This window comes from Girardinichthys multiradiatus, chromosome 6 (genome assembly GCF_021462225.1).
Source record: "Girardinichthys multiradiatus isolate DD_20200921_A chromosome 6, DD_fGirMul_XY1, whole genome shotgun sequence".
Lineage (NCBI taxonomy): Eukaryota > Metazoa > Chordata > Actinopteri > Cyprinodontiformes > Goodeidae > Girardinichthys > Girardinichthys multiradiatus.
The window spans coordinates 34,874,159-34,895,696 of record NC_061799.1 but is presented as its reverse complement, the minus strand read 5'-3'; the positions used below and the strand labels follow the sequence as shown (position 1 = coordinate 34,895,696).

Here is a 21,538-nt window from a genome sequence, read left to right as displayed (position 1 = left end):
GATGAGTGGGCAAAAGAAAATGGCGTTGCCAAAAATACGTAAAGTGGACTTTGAAAATTACACATTTAAAGATGAATGGACAGAAGCATACGCTTTCCTTTCAACTACCGTATGGTGTAAGGCCAGTCTGCCTGCTTTATATGTTTTGAATCAGATTGACTTATAAAAAGAGATTATGAAACCAAACAAGAACTTCAACCAAAGCTATCCGCTTGGGTCTGACGGTAGAGCAAGAAAATAAATGAACTGAGGAGACCGCATGAGCGAGCTTCATGGCTGATATCAGTCTTCCAGCATAGCAGCGAACATACGAGTGTTCACTGCGAGTACAGTGGATTTTAGGAAAACACAAAAAACCTTTCACTGACTGGAGAATGATTAAAGAGTGCATGGAAGCTGTGGCAGACACACTTTTAGATGGAAAAGAAGGACAACAACTTAAAGTAACTGGAAAATTGCCATGCCTGCCACAAGCACAAGGAGTGCAGAACTGTTCTACCAAGATGTACAGACCCAGCTCGACTGTGCCATTTAAACTGCGTTTAATAATGGTACTTAAATTGGATTGCACTTTTCTGTTCAGCAGATGATTTCATGCGCATATTTTTGATCAGTTGTTAAAAAAACAAAAACAATTAAATGTTAGATGAAATGAAAGAAAATATATTCATATAATATATTATTATATATTACAAAATATATTTGTCAGTTGATTTAAAATGTTCGGACCCCAAAGTGGATGACTGAGTTAGTGGACCGCCCTTCTATTTTAGCTGGGGACTCCTGCTCTAGGGGAAAGTATACTGGGATAAAGAGCACCAAAAGGCCTTAGAGAAATGATTTGGATTTTGAAATGTTCATAAGTTTTATTTCTAATAATTTTTTTCTTTTGCTTCTAGTTTGCGTTATCAAACCTTGCATATTACTTGCCTTACGTTGTTGCTAGCTGTTCTGTCATAATACACAATGTGGAGCTTAACACAATATCTGCTGTGCTTATTAGGTTTAATGTAACATTAATGCTCTTGAAAATGTCATTTGTTGCTATTTTTTCTGTTCTCAAAACTTGGCTCAGAGGTCCATTAACAGGCTGACCTTAAAGCAGGAGTCAAGGATTGGTGTAACTTTATTCAAACGAGTTTTTTTTTAGGAAAGTTGTAAGAAAGAAATGCAACAAATTCTTAATTAGACCAAAAGGCAGTTATTTCGTTCTGTTCACTGACCAACCTCAATGCATTTAGAAATGACAAAACAATCTTGGGGGGGGGATGAACACAAAGTGTTGAGATTTGTATTTGTAAAAATAAGTTATAGCATGTATCATTTTTCTTGCACTATTTTATGTTTTAAACAACAAAATACATCAAGGATTGTGCCGTTATTATGATAAAATGTGAAAACGTTCAATGTTTATGATAGATAGAGGTACGTTTTTGGTCTGTGGGACATTGGGCATGCCTAATAATCTGAATTTTGAACAGATTAATCTTGTTTTACTACCAAAGATTAAATAATTATTCATTGTTAAAGCCTGAATCTGTGCTCCCTAACCCTAAAGATGTGAATGACATTGCTGTTGACCACCTAACACGTCATGCAGCAAGTCCCAACCAATCACAATTCAGAACCACTTGACAAAAAGCTGTGCCATCCAATTAAAAGACAAAAAGACGCATTCAGCCCGCCTTTCATCTTATTTAGGCCAATCAGAACCGTGAAGTAATTATTTATTCATTAAATTGCAAAGGGGAGTGACGCAGTTATTGTAGATCTGAAGATACTCCATGCGTTTTTATATATAAAGTTAAATCCTTTTCCTTTTTATTAAATACGGAATAGCTACATCGAAAAAAGAGGGTGTCCCGCTGTCATCTGGACGCTGTATGTCGAATCTGAGCGCATCTTGAATTTATTTGGATGCCATTCCCGCTGGAGGTTGCGGTAGAGCCCGAGGACTGGATGTTATAACCGGGAACGGAACATGCCGCAGCCAAAGTCACGAAAAATCGCCATCCTCGGGTACAGATCCGTAGGTAAGTTCCCGACAGGCGACACTAACTGGGAGGAGGGATGACTCTAAAAAAGTACCATCGGATGAGACGCTTGAAGTAGATCTGTGCGGCCTCTCCACTCAGTTTAAGTCCATTATGAGGGCGGTGTACGCCTCCTATAATAGACTTAAATTACAAGAGGAGAAAGCTCCATCACGCAACATATCTGAACGGGCGAATGAGCGCCACCAGGTGAGACGTGGGCTTGTGTTTATTTCAAAGCGGATATGTTGACACTAACCGATCATCTGGTTAGGTTTCCATCAGTGACCCTAACCCCGGAGCCATGTTAGTCAGTGCCACGCTCCGTGGAGGCCCGGCGGTCCTGTGGATGTGACGCATCACTGCATCTAATGTATCCATCAGAAACAGAAGAAGCGCAATTTGTTTGCGCTGAGAGGATGACAAGATGGCACACGGAGATAGCGCGATTAGAGAGCAGCATGTCTGCGCTGATGACAGAAAACCGGGGTTTCATGGCTGCATACATTTTCAGTTTATTTATATAGCGCCCATTTACAGCAAATTTCGAGCTGCAACTCATAGTTATAGGGAAATATATATAATAAAATCAATCTAGAACAACCCAGTCAGATATACAGATTATATTTTAATTGAGGTGATATTAATTATAACACTATACAGTGAAATTCAATTTGTAAAGAGATTTGGTACAAAGTAATGCATCTATAAAGCCCAGCTGATTGCAGGGAGTCATTGACTTTGCTGTAATCTCTTATCCAGAGCAAGCACATGGTGACTGTAAAAAGGAACAATTTAACACATTTCAGTATTATCAAAATGTTCAACATATTTTATAAAATGGGTTGAGTAAAGCTTACACAAAATAATTGCTTTTGATACAACAACCATTTAATCAAACCCTAAAACGTGGTTCCTTAGATAATTTCAATTTTACATAAAAGCAATAAAGAAGTATTTTTAAAGATGAATTTCTTATGTTATATACTGTCATGGGGAAGACTTCTGACTCTACAGTTGTCCAGCAGACTGTCATTGACACCCTCCACAAGAAGGATTACCAGCAAAAGCTTATTGCTAAAAAAGCTATTCACCCGGTGCTGTTTCCATAATAATGGAAAGTTTAGTGGAAGAAAAAAACTGATTGAAAATTATTCACAAGCAAATAGGATAACTGCAGCCTTGAAAGGGTTCTAAGGAAAAGCTAATTTAGTAAAATGCAAGAGAGTCAAAAGGCTGTGAAAAGGCGGAGGGCCCAGTTCTGAACCAGAGACAATGTCAGAAGACTGGAACGTTGCCTGGTGGTCCAGAGTGGTCCAAAGTCAATTAATGATTTGGGTAGTCATGTCATATGCTGGTGTTGATCGGCTGTGTTTTATCAAGTTCAAAGTCACCATTAGCTTTATTGAGATGGAGGAGGACTTGGCACCTGCCCACACTGCCAAAAGCACAAATATCTCTTTAAATGACTATGGTATCACTGTGGTGGGTAGGCCAACAAACCTGCCCGTGTTAAACCCCATAGAAAATCAAGTTCACATCTGTGTGCATTGATCTGAGAGAAGGACAATTACAGTCAAGAGAAGGATTAGACATGAGACCCAACAATGCAGATAAGCTGAAGGTTGCTATCAAAGTAACCAGGGCTTCCCTAACAGCCCAGCCGGGCCACAGTCTGATCGAATCCAGGCCACGCTTATATGCAAAAGGAGCCCTGAGCATACACCAACTTTTCATTTTTGTATTAAAAATGTTTTTCTTGGTTTTATGTGATTTTCAGAGAAATTCAATATTGGGCTTTTATTCGATGTAAGCCATAATCATCAACATGACCAGTAGAAAACACTTAGAACTCTACATAATAGACCATTCAAATACATTTCAATGCATTTTTTTAATGATATTCAAATTTATTGCAATGCACATATATTTTCTAAATTCCTATACAATGAAAGGTTCAAATACTATTTTCTTACAAGAACTACATGGCCAAAGTCCATTTACACCAAAAACCAATATCTTGACATCTTTTTTTACAATTTTCAAATTCACAGCATCTCTTTTTCAATTTCTGAAGTGATTATTTCTCATTATAATTTATATTTTGCAGGAAAGTCTTCCTTGACAATTCAGTTTGTGGAAGGCCAGTTTGTGGATTCCTATGACCCTACAATAGAAAACAGTAAGTGTGGATTTTATGAGATGCTGCTTTACATTCTCTTCCATCCTCTTTGCTTCTTGTGTAGTTAGCAACCTAAATGTTATCCTTGTGAAATGTAAAAACATTTTCCGTGATATTCTGCCCTCAGTGTTATTGTTATTCGAAGCAGGGCTGCTCGACACGAGGAGAGCCTGTGAATATGGTGCTACAGTTATAGGTTTCAGTTAAACCTAATTTTTCTCCCCCTTCTGTTCCATTTCCATCATCACAACGTTCCTATGATCTTGTCCACAATCATCCATAATAAGTATGGCCACGAAGTGCAGTAAAGAACCAATTTGTTTTTTTCCTAAAGACAAAAAAGAGAAGAAAATACAAAATTATTTTCTACCGCATGTTTAGTATAAGGATGCCGTTTAATCTTGCGCTCTACTTCTATTCAGTTTCATTTCCAAGTTACAAGTTAGAAAATAAACAGGAAGGTCCCAGGAAGTTGGAATTCCTATCAGGAAATGCAGGGATTCCTCACCTCTGACCTCAAAATCCAATATGGCTGCCGTATTTGCTTTTTTAATGCATTGTGTCTCATTAGATCATTTATACACATTGTACTGTAAAACCTCTGTTAGTGAACATGTTCATTTATTGTTTGAACACAGAAAATCCTAAGAAATGTTATTAGAACCTATTTAATAAACAGCTAACACAGTTAAAATCGATGTAATACTTTCTGTGTTTAGCAAAATGAAGTTACAGAGCATGTCTTCTTAAGTTTCAGTTTCATCATTGAATAAGAAAGCACAGCGACTCACAAAATGACTTATACCCACTGAACGTTTTCTCATTTTGACGCTTTACAAATTCAAAGTTCAGTGTATTTTCTTAGTTTTTTGACCAACAGAAAGTAGAGAGGACAATGATACACGATTCTCAACAGTTTTTACAAATACAAATTTAAAACATGTGGCATGCATTTGTTTTCAGCCCTCTTCACTTTGATTCCCCTAAATAAATTCTATAGCAACCTGTTGCATTAGAAAGTCAGGTAATTGGTAAACAGAATCCACTTTCCACATTTAGGCATCATAAGTTAGCTTGACAAAATCTGCATAATCTACAAAGCATAATCTGCATAATCTTCATCAAGCCTAATATTCAACACTTTTTTACACATTTGAATCCCTTCTAATACCTGTAGTATTAAAATAAACAATATCATGTCTCACCCAGATCTAGGGCTCGTCTGGAATGGTCTGGATTTAAGTGTTTTCTAGGTCTGGATAAGCTTTAAATGATATTATAAGATTATAGATAATATTTGTTATCCCTTAGCCCATTTTCAAAACATTATATCCGTCCTTTTGTCTTTGTCCCCTTCCTTTCTTCCTGCCTTCCTTCTTCAATTCATTTAATTCAATTCAAAAATACTTGTTGTAGCTCATATTATACAGGTTTCTTTAAAGATAAACATCAGTTTTTATATTTTAAAATAAATGAACGAGGACTCTGTTGTTACATGAAAAATCCAAAAGAAACCTGCACATCATTATGTTTGTTTATTGTATATATTATTAGTGTTTTGCACACTTATTATTTTGATATGCACATATTTTTAATCTCAGAGCTTCTAAAACGTTTTGCACATAATAAACAGACCATAAACCAAATCAAACCAGTTAGTGGGGTTATTGCAGATATTTAGGTGTGTTTTATTATCCTGCAGGCTATGCAACGGTAATTAAAAAAGTTCTCCAGAGTTTGGAATGTGTGAAACATTCAGTTAAATGGAAGCTGAAACACACAGACGTCGCTCAATGCAATTTAGTGTGTATGATATAATTTATCATTCTGTGGATTTTCCAGTTCTACAGAACCCAGCGATGCCAGCTTTACAATCATACGTTTCTGTTTCTAGTAGGCTAAGCTTCTCAATCTGCTGAGATATCTCATGAAGATGCTTTCTGGTGAAAGTCAAGTGGAATAATTTAATTCTCAGGAAGACAAAAAGGAATAGAGACTCTCACTTTTCATGCACCAATGTCTTTGTCTCGTCTTTTTTCTTTCAAGTGAATTGATTAGTCAAGAGTTGCATTTTCTCTGTAATCTTGCTGTCATATTGAGACACTTCAGGGAACCACTAGAAAACACGGAGAGGAACCTGAAGCTATCTTTCAAAAGACTTTTATCCTTCTTACACACATTTGAAAGCAGAAGTTTATCTACGCTGCATAAAAATACATATGTTAGAGTAAACGTTTCCTGTTTTAGGTGAGTTAGAATTACAAAAGTTATATTTGCTAAACGCAACAATAATGAGAGATATTTTTTTTCTAACTTTCTTCAAAGTTAAAGGGTTACATATGTTCCTGCAGCATCACTTGGGCCAAACTTTGGGTCAAACAGTAGTTTGCTGGAGTTTTGACCCATTTCTCCTGACAGAACTGGTGTAACTGAGTCAGGTTTGTACATTTAACATAAAAAACATATACCTTTGTAGTATTTGTGCAGTAAACCATGGTTTAGAGTAATGCAACTTGGGTGTTTGGTGTAATTTATATAACAGTTATAGCTGTAAGGTTTAGCCTACTTTTTTCTGTTTTTTAACTTTTGGAAAAGATTGTTTTGCACAGGCTGTTGTTGTAAGCTCTGAACTAGACTGGACAATTAGGGAATCACTTAATGGCTCTCTTGGGCACTTAAACTGTCTGATGATCAGAATGTCACCTTGGTGCAGCAACTAAGCTACAAGTGAAGCTCTGTGGTGTGTGAGACCATTTTTGATTGTTTAGAAGGTGCTTTGTCAATGCTGTGGCTATGCATTTATTGCATTTTCTTAGTGTTCGTCTGCATGTCTGATCACTACTCCTTCTTAACATGGGAACAAAACCCACATAAGAGTAAAGGGCTCTTAGTCCAGACTTTCTGTTGCAAGCAAAGGCAGCTGTACTATGACTACAGATACAAAAAAAAAAACAATATTATAATAAACAGCATAATTTTTACAATATTCTATGAAAATTGTTATTCAAAAACAAAAAGACTAACAATTTGTCTTTTATCAGTTCTCTCACTATCCTTTTATTTTTCATTACTTTTGTAAGTACTGAAACGATGATATTGTTTTTGTCTCAAAAATGCTCTGACTTCATATAGGCCTTCACAGAACCGCTGTATTCATTCTGAGACTGAATTACTCACAGGCGAACTCTATGTTCTTCTCCATCCTCTCAAAGCTGCAGCTATCCCTGTTGCTTGTGCAGCTTTGTCGATCACACTTTTTCCTTACACTCAATTGTCCATGAATATGGCTGGATACAGCTGTCTGCGAACACCCAATATTCAAAGCAGTCTCTTATTTGTTGCTTACCCTCCTTGTGGAGAGTGTCAGTGACTGCCTGCTGGGTAACTGTCAAGTCAGCAGCCTTCCCAATGATTGCACAGATTGTAGCGTGACATTTTAGTATTAAAAACTATTTGTACCTGTCTTACATAGTAGACATTTCTGAAAATCTGATTTTTGAGTTTTCATTAGCCATAATCATCCAAATATAAAATGCTTGCTTTACAACTCCCTGTGTCATTATGGTAAGTAATGAGTTTTTGTTTTTGAACTGAATTACTGAAATAAATAATTACTTAGATGATATAATAATGCATGAGATGCATATATATTCAGTAATTAAGTGATTCTAAATGCTGGATTTTGTTTTGGAGTGACAGAGCAAAAAGGGGAGTGAACACAAATGCAGACCACAATAGAAAATGAACTGAAGTTTGAGGTTGTGAAATTACAACATATGAAAATCATCCTGGTCAGGCGATGTACTCTTATGATGGATGCTGGGGTTTCTGTGGTTTGGTATTAGCTTTAGCGTAATGTCTGGTAATTCCTTTATGATTTTATTGAGACGTTATTGAAAGACAATGTGCGATGCTCCCTCTACAATAATGTGTTGAAACACGACACCGACTAACATCAGACAGAGAAAGGGAGAGCGAGCGAGATGGAACAGAACGATCTGTTATTTTTGACCGGTTCGTGTCTGGACATCTCACGGTTGCAAAAGTGAACATTGCTTGAAGGCAGTGCTTTTGTTTGTGGGACAAACACAGCAGTTCATCAACATGGATAATCCCAGACTCCTGAGAGGTCTGGGTCGAAACTTTACCTGTAGGCTGTTTTCCTGTTTTTCCCTCATACTTTTGCTCACATATACCGCCCTGCGTTGGCTGTGTACTCGGTTCCGTGTCTATAAATAATCCCCTGGATGCTTAACATGAAGCGATGTCAGCATTATTAGTGAGATGCTGCAGGATGTGCACTGCCTCTCCGCTGTGATGGATAACCAAGCTCATCTGGAGACAGATATTGGCAGTTCTCTGCTGAACTAATTCCTTGGATTTATAACTGTGTCAATAAACGTGCAGACCAGTGATAATTATTACATTAGGACCATGTTGTGTTATTTATATATTTTTCTGTGTCTAAATGTATTTAAATTAATGTAATTTCTAAATTTGTAATTGCAGCATTTACTAAAATGATCACAATAAATGGACAGGAGTACCACCTTCAGCTTGTTGACACAGCAGGGCAGGTAGGGCTGTCTTACACTCTATCATTAGCATGTCCCCGAAATGTCCCTACTGGTTTTGATATAGTATTTTTTGTTGAATAACTACAAATTAATTTCTCTGCTGGATAAATCTTTTTCCAGGATGAATACTCCATTTTTCCACAGACGTACTCTATAGATATCAACGGTTACATTCTGGTCTATTCTGTAACATCTAATAAAAGGTAAATGTTCTTCCTGGCATCTTAAAAGCAAACAATGTCTTATTGGAGAATGTGATGGACTGTGTGTGCCTTTCCTCTGTTTTTTTCTTTATTTTCTTCTAGCTTTGAAGTTGTTCAAGTTATCCATGAAAAGCTGTTGGACATGGTGGGGAAGGTTCAGTGAGTACCTCTTCTTTGTTTTGTAGCTTTGCTCTTCTGAGATATTTTTATGTATCTCATATATCTCATATCACATAAATGCTGTTGTGGTTTTGTGACTTTTGTCCTAATGCAGAGTTCCAATTATGCTCGTCGGAAACAAGAATGACCTACATATGGAGCGGTATGTCCCATCATAGCGTTGTTAGGTTTGCTGCTGATTGCATAAATGCTCATAGAGTTCTGTGAAAAACTATTTGCCCCTTTGAAGATTTCTTCTTTTTTGCTTTATTCTGTCGTACTCTAATGTTTCGGATCGTCAGAGAAATTCTAATACCAGTCAAAAATAACTGAGTAAACACAAAAATAAGTTTTCAAAGGATTCTATTCATTAAGGGAAAAATATCCTGGCCCGCTCTTCTTTGCAGAACTTTTTTCAATTCAGCCACATTGGAAGGTTATTGAGCATGAAATGGGTTGAAGTTTTGACTTTGAATAACTCCTTCCAAAACTTTGGTTTTATTTTTAAGCCATTCAGAGCTGGACTTGATGGTGTTCTTCGGATCGCTATCCTGCTGCATAACCCTAGTAAACTTTAGTTTCAGGCCATAAACTGCCAGCTAGACATTGTCCTTCAGGATTTCCTGCTAGAAAGTTGAATCCCTAGTTCCATCAATTACGGAAACTGTCTGGATCCTGCAGAAACAAAGCAGCCCAAGACCGCCAGGCTACCACCACCATGTTTGACTGTTGGTATAAAATGTTTTAATCTGAAATGCTAGTTTTATGCCAAATGTAATGGCATCAGTCCTCAGAATATTTTCCCAAACTTCTTGGGGATAATCAAGATTTTTCTGGCAAACGTGAGACGGCCTTTTGTGTTCTCTTTGGTCAGCATTGGTTTTCACCTTCGAACTATAGTATGGATGCTATTTTTGCCCAGTCTCTCATTCTTATTGGTGAATTGCTAATCTGAGCTGAGGCAAGTGACATTTGCAAGGATCTGGATGTTGTTCTGGATTTTTGTGACCTCCTGGATGAGTTGTAGATGTGTTCTGGGAGATGATCCTACATTAATTGTTTTGTTTGGCTGGTCACCCCTGGGAGGGTCCATCACTGCTCCTTGTTTTCTCCATTTGCAGATAATTGCTCCCATTGTGGTTTATTGGAATCTCAAAAGCTCCAGACTGATAAATGTCAGTGACTTTGTTTTTTTAATCTGCTCTTGAATTTCTTTAGATCAGGGCATAGCCGATTGCTTTCTGAGATCTTTCAGCCTACTTCATTGTTGTCAGACGGTTTTGTTTTAAGCTGCTGTATATTTTGTTTCTGTAGGTCTGACAGTAATCGGGCCTGGGTGTTTGTAATGCATTTGAACTGAACCGTCCAACAAAATGTGATTAATCACTGTTAATTTTCTCAAAGGTTCAGGTTGGCTTGGATAGCTTGAAAATCATCATTTGAAAACAGAATTTGTATTTACTTGGGCTATCTTTATCAAATATTAAAATTAGGTTGATCTGAAATATTAACTGTGACAGAAAGGGGAAAGAAGAAGTAATGTAAGGGTAAATACACTTTTCTACACCACTGACAGGTCAGAGGGTTTTCTGGTCATTGTAACAAGTAGTTTTCTGTAACGTGACCTGAAACACAGATGAGAATTATCGAAATGTTCCCTAAATGAGTGCTGACAAAGCTTGCACTGTGTTTTGCAACATTTCCAGGAGGGTATATTTGGCACATTACTATACACATCACTCATTTACATCTGCAGACTTCTGAGCTGCTTCTAATAGATTTTTAAATGTTTCCTTTTGTGTTTGTTTATTGTCACATCAGTGTGATCAGTTGTGAAGAGGGGAAAGCTTTAGCTGAATCCTGGAACGCAGCCTTCATGGAGTCCTCAGCCAAGGAGAACCAGGTAAGGAGATTATTTTTCTGTTTTTTTGATAAAGTTCTTCTGCTTCTGTGTGAATTTCTTTATATGTGTTTGTGCAACTTGTGCAGATTTCCTCTCTCAATCTTGACATTATCGGGTTTGGTTAAATATAACCTCTAATTTCATACTAAACTAAATATGTCAAATTGTTTTATTGTAAAATTACAATTTATTACAATTTTCTCAAATAAAAACATAAACCCTAAAGTAAAACAAAGCAGGAATAATTTTCATTCATGCAATTATGCCACCTTGTGTCATGTACAGCTCAATTATTTGGTTTTAGCACAAAGGTAAACATTTGCCACATAATGTAAGCTTACAAATATCAAGGAAAAGGATTAAAATACAAGATGTCATCTTCAAATGATGACTTTTTATTGACATTTATTGAGAGGTAAAAAAAAAAATAGCTATCCAAACTAACCTGGCTTAATGTGAACATATAATTCCCCCGCTTTCTAAACCACAAATTAACCGATTAACCATATCCTTTTAGTTCAGTTTCACCATCCACATCCAGGTCTAAATACTGGCAAACCCGTGGAATCGAGATATAGCTTAAATAGAACCTGTCTGGCAATATGAAGTAGGCTAAAAGACCTGTAAAAGCAACACATTATGCCCTGCATTAAATTATCCAGCAGAACAATGACCTGAAGCATGCCACAAAAAATGAAGGTTTTAGAGTGGCCTTAACCAAGTTGGCAGTTGTTGTCGCCAAGGGTGGCGCAATCAGTTTTTAGGTTTAAAGGGCAATTACTTTTCTAAACATATGAAATAATAATTTGAAACATTTGTACGTGAAAAAAAAAAAACTGAAGAAATCTGTAAGTCACTGTTAATCTGTTTCAATGTTTGCCAGTTCAGGAGCAAATTTAATGCACCACACTGATTCAGCCATACAGAATATCAGAATACATTAGTGATGTCAATAAAACCTCCTGTTTTGATTTATAAATTATTATGATTGATTATTACTTTGCATTTTGTATAGTGTTGCATGAGAAGCATAATCACCCACCTGAACTCAATGTTTAGCTAAATCTCCTGCAGTTCTACACCAGATCGCTATGTGACTACAAGCACCTGTCTAGAGCCCATCTAATTGTTAGGCTGCACCAGCTTAAAACAAGCCAGTACCACACAGACTGCATCGTTATGACTCAGGAGATGTTGGACCAAAGTGTTTCATCAATCCTGAACCTCACTATCTCCGTTCCATCATTCTCTGTTGTGTGATTGAAACGTTGCGAATGCTTTTGTTGTTTCTGCTCTACACATAATTTCTTGATGAGAAGCCTCATTTCCATCAGTCGTGCTGCTCGTAGTCGATCGTCAGCTGTGTCAGAGCGATGACCCTACTGCATTGTGACTGGCTTACAGTGAATTAAGTGATCGCTGCCGTCTGATTCAAATTCCACTTCATCTGGCTCGGAGGCACTTTACCACTCCGCCTACGTGAACTAAAACAGCAGGTGTGCTTGAAGACGCCTACACAGTCTGTGTTCTGTGGCCCTGCCGTTTCACTCCTGTCATGTCTGCATTGTGTTTCCTGCCTTCAAGTGGACAAAAAGTCACTCATGCACAACTGCACAAAGCCATATCCTACGCAACACATCTCATACTATTCACAGATATCTCTATTTATAAGACAAATAACAGCCTCCATCAAGTCCAAAGTACAACAAAACAAACAAAGAGCTATGTGTTTTAGAAGTTACATGACAATACATAATTGCACACTAAATATATGTCTGTAAATAAACAGAAGAACTAAAAAATAGCAGAGATAAAATCAGTTGTGACAATAGATAATAGAACAACAATACTTAACATGTTGCAGCAGAAAAATGAAACATGGAGCAAAATAAGAACCACAATATTAATATAAAAATGACAAACAAATCTAAAAATAACAACTGAAAAAGACATTGTTGAAAAAAAATTTTAAAAAGTCTAATATTTCAGGAAAGCAATATTTTAAAAAAATATTTAGTAAAATGCAACACCAAAAAAAATAATATACTTTAGAAAACATATTTAGATTAACATTTTTGACTCAACAGGTGGAAATAACCTTTAAAAACAATCAGCAGTATAAGATGTTTTATTCTGCAACTGCTATTGTTCACTGCTTTGTTATTGTGTTCTGAGAAATATTTTATATTACAAATTTTATCAACTTTGTTGTATCTTATAAGCTTATTTGGATTTTTGTTTTTTTCATTTTCATGCTCACTCATTGCCATTTTATCCCACCCTACTTCCATTTGAGCCTTTAAACAGCCAATTTTGTAACCATATTCTCTTGGTGTTAGAAATTAGGGCTAGAAAATATATTGCAAATATGCTGTCATTAAAATGTCAGTGTAAATAATATTAATATAGCAAGGGATTATATGAAATGCAATATTTATTACCTAATATGTTCCAAGTATCAGGAGTTCATAAGATATTAAGACTGTGGATTGGGTGTCACTACACTAGATATCCACACCTGATACTGATTGCCGCAGCCAAGATGTTAAAGGTCACAAAGTGAGTCAAAAAGAGAGATCATTTGGGAAAATGTGGAATTATCGTAACTGATATCAATACACAGTGTTTACCTATAATGTTGTCATCACATGATTTTTTAAATATTATGTGGCCTGAAATGCAAGGATTGGATTTTATTTTTCAGATTTTCTGATCTATGAGCGCTTACTAATATGTTATGATCAGAGCCGACATCATGCCATGTGTAAGACTGCAGCCACTGAAGAATCGTTTTACTTATACCCCAGCCCAACATTGCGTATTTGTCTTTTGTGTCAATGGTGATGGAAGACAAAGTGCCATAAGAAAACCAATGCTCCCACATCACCTTTCTCTGCTTGTTAGCATGCACAGTTTGATCACTAGATTAGCCAGGCTATCAGGGATTATTTGGACATGTCAAACAAATTCGTAGTATGCGTGCAGCTGCTCTCACACACCATGTAAACTCCATTTGTGCTCTATTGCAAGAAAATTGCAGTAGTGAGTGAACAACAACATTACTCAATCTCCTCCAAAACTGTGGAAATGCATAATGCAACCGGGTCCTATCGGATTCTTGACCTGACCTACTTTCTGAGTAAGTTGGTTAATAATTTTCAGACCACTTGGGGGCACTGATATTTTATCCCCAGATGGTTGATTGATCCTTTAATCTAAAAAAAAAAAAAAAAAAGATTAAACCATGGTGACATGGAAAAGTAAGGTACCCAGTCATGAGGCACCAGAACAATAAATTCCACACCAAAGATCTCAGAAAATACACATATTCAGAAAGGGTGTACATAAAAAGCAACACACATACTTCAAAGAACTTTATTTACCAGAAAATTTACTTAATTCTACCCTATTTTGACCAGCCTACATGGGCTAGATAGAAAACAATCTGATAGCAGCGTAATATATTTCAAAAGGGACCAAATTAATTCTGAGTTGACCTTTTAAAGCTGTCTTCAGCGTGTTATATTTGCAATTCAAATGGTTAGAGTGACTCGCATTATAAAAACAGCAGTCTCCCCTGTGTGCATTCCCATGATTGTAGACTTGTATTATAACTTTGAGATTTGCAAAAGGCTACCAACATTTTAAAGCCGCGTTTGTTCTGTGACATTCAAATGTTGAAAGCTAAATAAAGCAGAGCAATGTTGCTGTGCTCGTTTCAGCCCTCATGTTATCAGCAGGACGTCTTGCTCTCTCTGACACGTTTGCACCCGTCAGAATCACAGATATGCCATAGAAATAATTTCCTTTAAAAAAAACTTTCTCATACATCTGAGCTTCCTCTGACTTCCTTTTAACACCTTTCTGGTAAAAAAAAAAAAACTGAGTCTTTTTTCCACAGTGTCTACATCAAGGTTGGCACATTCATTAATAAGCAAAAGATCTAAATTTTTCAGTTTGGTCACCAGTCAGGGCGCATTGAAGTGGAAAATTGTCCAGTTCAGTCTCTTGTTGAATCATGGCACGGTAGCCAAAATGTTTTGTTAAATTATTTTGTTAAATAACAAAACATTATCAAATTTCATGTATAGTTTAATTGGATTTTATATTTTACACTATTTAGATTATGGTTCCTGTTTGGGCCAGCTGATTCTTATGAAATATGACAGATTAAGACCTCTGATCAAACCAAGATAACTATTAGCAACCTTCTACTTGTAGAATGTTATTTATTCCCACTACATATAACCATATTCACTATTTACTCACATACTATACTAACTGTGGAATGAACTTATTTTTATAAAGTAACTGGTATGAGTTCAGGTATCAGGTACAACTTAACGCATGGTCACAAAATGTCCGCTTTGTGTACCCCAAACTAAATAGAAAATACACAACCACACAAATTGCTTCAGGTAGTCAACTAATGTTCTTCAAATGAAGTTGGATGCAGTAGACTGATGTAAATAAAAGTCAGAAACTCCATGGAAGGATTTGACGTTGTTCCATACGTGTTTCTTGCTCTCTCTCGCTCCCTCAGACGGCCGTGGAGGTTTTCCGGAGGATGATCTTGGAGGCGGAAAAGATGGATGGAGTGCAGCCTGTAAAAAACCCCTGCTCCATGATGTAGAGCCGCCCAATCAACACACAGGACACTGCACTGGGAAATCCCGTTACTTGAAGGCTAGCCGCCAGTTCCCCCGAACCTCAGCTGAGTCCACTCCCCTTCCTCAACCAGGGTCCTAAATACCTAAAAGTGTATATTTATGGCTCTGACTCCACTGTCATTATCAGTATTCCCCTTTCCCCCTCTGTCATCATTGTTTTTCTTTGTGTGTGTGATTAAAAAACATGGATGGGTGGTTATTCTCATGTCTTAATTTTCGCTCAGTCCACCTTCCCATCTCTGTGCTCAGCACTGATGCAAAACCTGAAACAGCTGGTATGGATTTATTAGAAGAAATATTTGTAGCTAGGAACAGAAACAGTAGGCTTGATGCATCTTGGCTTTTCCCTGAACAGCTTTCATATAAGGCTACAGCCCTGGTTAAATGACCCAAGATAAAAGAATTGTGGTGTCTGGTGAACATATGAAAACAGATTAGCAAATCTTTATTCTGATATATTACCAGCTGTGTGGGCCTTCCAATATCCACCTCTTTTCTACTTCATCACCTCTCAGTACCCATGTCTCTGTCCCTCATTTAGTTTCCCATTGGTTAGTCAGTCAAAATTTAAAAAAAGAAAATCTGCATCCATTTTCTAATATTGAAAATGTTGTACAAATGTTTTTGATTGTAATCATTAAAGCAAAAACTGGTTATGTAAAGCAGGATGGTCCGTGGGTTTTTCTGAGGGATTTCAGTATTGATTTTTTGCTCACTTTTGCTTTGCTTGTCTGCACATATAATGAAAAATATCAAAAAGAGGCAAAATATAACACTTTTAGAGCCATCAACATGCTTCTGATATAAGTCTGTCTGAATGTTTCACCACTCTTCTTGACATTATTAATAGAGTTCATTCAAACTGCTTGCGTTTGTGTTTTTATAAACCTTTAAATTGGGTTAAGGTCTGGACCCTTCTACAAGCTTAATGTTAGCTGCTGTATGCAGTCCAAAACCAGTTTTGATTAAATTGTGGGAACGTTCATCTGTCTAGCATTTGATTTTAAGGAAAGGTTGAAGGACATCTTCATTAGTCTGTATACTTTGCCAATACCACTGGCAGCAGAACAGACCCTTAGCATGATGCTGCCACTACCATGCTTAACAGTTGTTATAGTTTTATTACATTTTTCTTAAAAGCCTCATCTTAACTCCTCCAAATATATATATTTTTGCTGCCATGGCCTAATAGCTCAATCTTAATCTCCTGCTCCGTTAAACTTTTCTTTAGAAGACATTCGGTTTTAAAAGCAAGTGGCTGCAAATTTCAGTCTGTTGATTTTAAACATACTTCACTGTTCATGATTGGCTTGAATCGAGCTGGTTTCTTCGTTGTTTTTGATTTATCTAACCAGTTTACTTTAAGCTGAGGGTGACCGTTTGAATTAGGTGGTTGAAACTTGGACACAATTTTGTGTTCCAGCAGGGAATTAATCTCCCTTTTAGTGTGTGACAAACACACACTAAAACTAGTCGTGGAAGACTTACATTAACTTCCTGAAGGTCCTCACCAAAGCTTCAACCATAACCCTAATAGAATCTGCTGTACTATGCATAAACACTGTCTGTGTCAGGAAAACAACCCATTTTAATGAGTTCTACCAACTCTGCAAAAACAAAAGTGGTCATATTTAGAGGATGACTCCAAATAAACAGGTAGAGAGCATGGCATTCATACAAATATTATAGAGGAGTAAGTAAATATTTGAGCCTCAATCTTCATCATGAGTGGATTTGAGAACATTTCAAAATAAATCCAAACTTCTAAAACATGTTCTGTGTTTTAAAAATCGCAGGTTTCTTTTTGTATGCAGTTAATCCTGCAAAAAAAAAAACAGCTCAAAATACGTTTCAAATTAGTAAAATCTGAAAAATGTTAGGAGATTAAAACTGATGATGAATGTATGTAATTTTCTGATTGGAAGTGTAAAAAAACAAGCATACATCTTTTGAAACTGAAAAGAAAACAAAAGCTCCATAGGCTTGCTCACATAAGAATGAAACAATAGTAGGAGGCTCATTTCTTTTCTCCATACTAATTTATTTATCAGTTGATGCATACTACTTTCAAAAACAGTACTGAATGCCCACCGGAGCTGCATTCAGCCTTAGAACCCATTTAAGGTTAGGTCCTTGATGCTCAGCTGACCTCTTTTCTTTAATTTGGAATAAAGGTGTTGCACATGTCTTCGGTGCAGCACTTTATGTTTATGTAGGCGTTCATCTCCAGCATTTTGCAGTCTGAGAGGGCAATGCACCTCTGAAATCGGCCAACTGTGGAAAGAAAATAAAATAAAGATTTGGTTTAAGAATGCAAGGAGAACCTGCTTCACTTTAACAGGTGACGTTTGAGAGATTGCGGGAAATAAAGAACCAGAAATTCAACAAAACAAAGTTTTCGGTAGTTTTCTGCTTCTTTGCAAAACTGGACACGTGTAGGAAGATTAAATACTTAAAATGACCTGTCTATAACTGCTTGGTTGCTGTTGTTCATGAGCATAGCGTAGCGATAGGACTTTTTACTGGTTTTCTTATTTTGAGAAACTCACATGGTTCTCGGAGGAACTTGGCTGCAACACAGGCATCCTTATTTGGCTTACAAGTCTCAACTGTGAGCTGACAGGTCCCTCCGGCCCGTTTTGGAACACAGCGATGACAGTCTAGAGCACCGCCTGAAAACAGAAGCAAGTACCAGATACTTCAGGCAGTTTTTTAAGTGTTTATTTAAATATGAATGATGATGCTTTCAGATGAAATACGTCCTGGAAACAAAACGTTATAATTCCAGCAAATAAAGTAAGTCAAAAAAAATAAACACTTACAGTGTCTTGCAGGACTGTTTATACCAACTAAACTTTCTCACATTTTGTTACAACCAGGATAAATCTATGCTTTGTCCAAACAAAATTGTGAAAATTGTGATTTGCATTGATACGTATTCATCCTCCTGACAAAACATTCAGTAGAGCCCCCTTTGCTGCAATTAACGCAGCAAGTCTTTTGGGGTATGTCTCCACCAACTCTTCACATCTAGAGACTGACATTTTTCCCCATTCTTTGTAAAGTCAAGCTCAAGTTCAGTCAGATTGGATAAATCTGTGAACCGCAATTTTCAAGGCTTGTCACGGGTTCTGCATTACATTTTGGTCGGGACTTTGACTGGACCGTTCTAACACATGAATGTGCTTTGATCTAAACCACTCCACCTCTGCCCCAAGACTTTTACAGTCTTTAACAGGTTTTCTAGTATTAAGCTCCATCCATCTTCGTATTAATTCTGATCAGCTTCTTTGTTCCTGCTAAAGAAAAGCATCCCCACAGCATGATACTGCCACCACTATGTGTGACAATGGGCATGGTGCGTTTAGGGTGTGTTTTCTGCTTTAGATAGAAAAGTACATTTTTTGTTTCATCTGACCAGATTTGTAATTTGTAGTTGTCCTGTGAAAAGCTTCACCTCACCAGAGCAGTGAAGCTTCTCCAAACTTACCCTGGGCCTCCTGGCTTCTCCTCTGATTAATGCACTTCTTGCTCGATCTACAAATTTATGTCGAGTTTTACAGTTGTTTACAGTTGTGACATAATTTTTCCATTATCACATAGTTGATTAAAACGTTTTTCAAAGCTTGGGATATTGATTTATATCCTAATGCTGTTTTAAACTTGTCTACAACTGTATCCCTGACATATCTGCTGTGTTCCTTGGTCTCCATGATGCTGTTTATTCAACAATGTTCTCTAAGAAACATCTGAGCCCTTCACAGAGCTGCTGAATCTATAATAAGACTCAAGTACACACAGGCAGATTATTAAAATAAGGTGGGTTCTAAGGGCAATTTATTAAACCGAGTTTTTGTTTAGGCTATTGAAATAAACAGGGCAGGAGAAATTTGCATGCCACACTTTTCAGATTTATTTTGTAAAAAAAAATAGAAAAATGCAAAATATTTTCCTTCCAGTTCACAATTATGCAATAATTGTTGGTCTGTCACTTAAAATATCAGTTAAATTAAATGAGGGTTTTAGAAGAACATGAAAAGTTTGGTTCAAGTTAAAGTTCAAGGAGTGTAAATCCTTATGCAAGGCTGTGTATGCTGATGCTGTAATTTATTGCAAACAGGTAGGTCTTCCTGTAGCTCAGCAGCAGAAGTTGTGTTTGTCTAGTAGAGAATCAGTGACAGACTCACCAGCTGTGAACAGCAGGGTAAGGGTTAAAATCAGGACCAACAACTTCATGGTTTTGCTCTGCACTGCAGCCTGTTCCAGACAAACACACATAACATGAGCAGTGGTTTCAAATCTGTTCATGACAAAAAAAAAAATGAATTAAATCAAATAAAGACACAACTCAGTGAATTCTTGTCAGAGGTGAGTAGATTTCTGTTTTACAAGGTTCAAACTAATGAGTTTTAAATTGATGTTTGAAAGCCGTTTTACATTTAAACATTTATATTCAAATGCATGTATTTATCCAAATTGATCTACATACCTCACTGGTTTGTCTGCTTCAGTTTCTTTCAACGACTAAGGTGAGTTCAGTGACCTTTCCTCTTTTTATACTTCTCCATACTCAGTCCTGTCATGGTAACGCCCCATTAGGTACAATATCTCTGTTAAGTCTGTGTGCTTAGCTCCTCACTGACCCTGAGTACACTGTGTCCAAGGTTTTTCCGATGCATTGTTTTAGAGCAGTCTACTCCTAGTTCAGTATAAGGCTGTCACAGATGACAATGTATGCATTCATCTCGGACTAAAATAATAAAGCTTTAATAAGCTGTATGTGATGTAAATCAAATGTACTACATATTTGCTTTGGGTGGATTATGGCAGACACGGATGAGCTGGTTCACCTTTAGCTTTAAAACAAACATCTGCAGAAGAAATGTTGAAATCAAGGTTTAGCTGAACGGAGGACCGGGCTATACTCTCTTCCTGGATTTCCTTGTAACACACTGAAATATATAATTTGCCACGATTCTTAGGTGTTTGAGTTTTGTTTTCCTCATGGGTTTGTTTTTTAGCATCTGTTGTTAGGTATTACCTACTGTTTATAATTTTCCAGGTGGTGCTTTAAAAGTACTCGTACTCGTCGTCTTCCGCTTATCCGGGACCGGGTCGCGGGGGCAGCAGACTCAGCAGAGACGCCCAGACGTCCCTCTCTCCAGACACCTCCTCCAGTTCCTCCAGGGGGGGCCCAAGACGTTCCCAGGCCAGCCGAGAGACATAGTCCCTCCAGCGTGTCCTGGGCCGTCCCCTGGGCCTCCTCCTGGTGGGACGTGCCTGGAACACCTCCCGAGGAAGGCGCCCAGGAGGCATCCGGTATAGATGCCCGAGCCACCTCAACTGGCACCTCTCGATGTGGAGGAGCAGCGGCTCTACTCCGAGCCCCTCCCGGATGGCCGAGCTCCTCACCCTATCTCTAAGGGAGTGCCCGGCCACCCTACGGAGGAAGCTCATTTCAGCTGCTTGTATCCGGGATCTCGTTCTTTCGGTCATGACCCAAAGTTCATGGCCATAGGTGAGGGTAGGAACGTAGACCGACCGGTAAATTGAGAGCTTTGCTTTTCGGCTCAGCTCTCTCTTCACCACAACGGACCGGCACAGCGCCCCGATTACTGCGGCAGCCGCACCGATCCGTCTGTCGATCTCCCGCTCCATTCTTCCCTCACTTGTGAACAAGACCCCGAGATACTTAAACTCCTCCACTTAAGGCAGGAACTCCCCTCCAACCTGAAGAGGACAAGCCACCCTTTTCCGGTCGAGTACCATGGCCTCGGACTTGGAGGAGGTGATCCTCATCCCAGCCGCTTC

At 37.7% G+C, this 21,538-nt stretch overlaps 2 protein-coding genes across 2 annotated transcripts; one reads left to right on the top strand and one right to left on the bottom strand.

Annotated features, from left to right (window-relative positions):
* The first annotated feature begins 1,728 nt into the window (after positions 1 to 1,728).
* Positions 1,729 to 16,389, top strand: LOC124870639 (GTP-binding protein Rheb). Its single transcript, XM_047369456.1, has 8 exons — positions 1,729 to 2,033; positions 4,144 to 4,215; positions 8,725 to 8,792; positions 8,913 to 8,995; positions 9,098 to 9,154; positions 9,270 to 9,317; positions 10,976 to 11,057; positions 15,601 to 16,389. The coding sequence occupies exons 1-8, from the start codon at positions 1,982 to 1,984 to the stop codon at positions 15,688 to 15,690; spliced, it is 552 nt and encodes a 183-aa protein (XP_047225412.1). The 5' UTR covers positions 1,729 to 1,981; the 3' UTR covers positions 15,691 to 16,389.
* A 1,358-nt stretch (positions 16,390 to 17,747) lies between these two features.
* ly97.3 (lymphocyte antigen 97, tandem duplicate 3) lies at positions 17,748 to 20,302 on the bottom strand. The gene is made up of 4 exons (XM_047367497.1): positions 20,217 to 20,302; positions 19,915 to 19,984; positions 18,277 to 18,399; positions 17,748 to 18,001 (listed from the first exon to the last, which is right to left on the bottom strand). The coding sequence occupies exons 2-4, from the start codon at positions 19,961 to 19,963 to the stop codon at positions 17,886 to 17,888; spliced, it is 288 nt and encodes a 95-aa protein (XP_047223453.1). The 5' UTR covers positions 19,964 to 19,984; positions 20,217 to 20,302; the 3' UTR covers positions 17,748 to 17,885.
* Between the last annotated feature and the right edge of the window lie 1,236 nt (positions 20,303 to 21,538).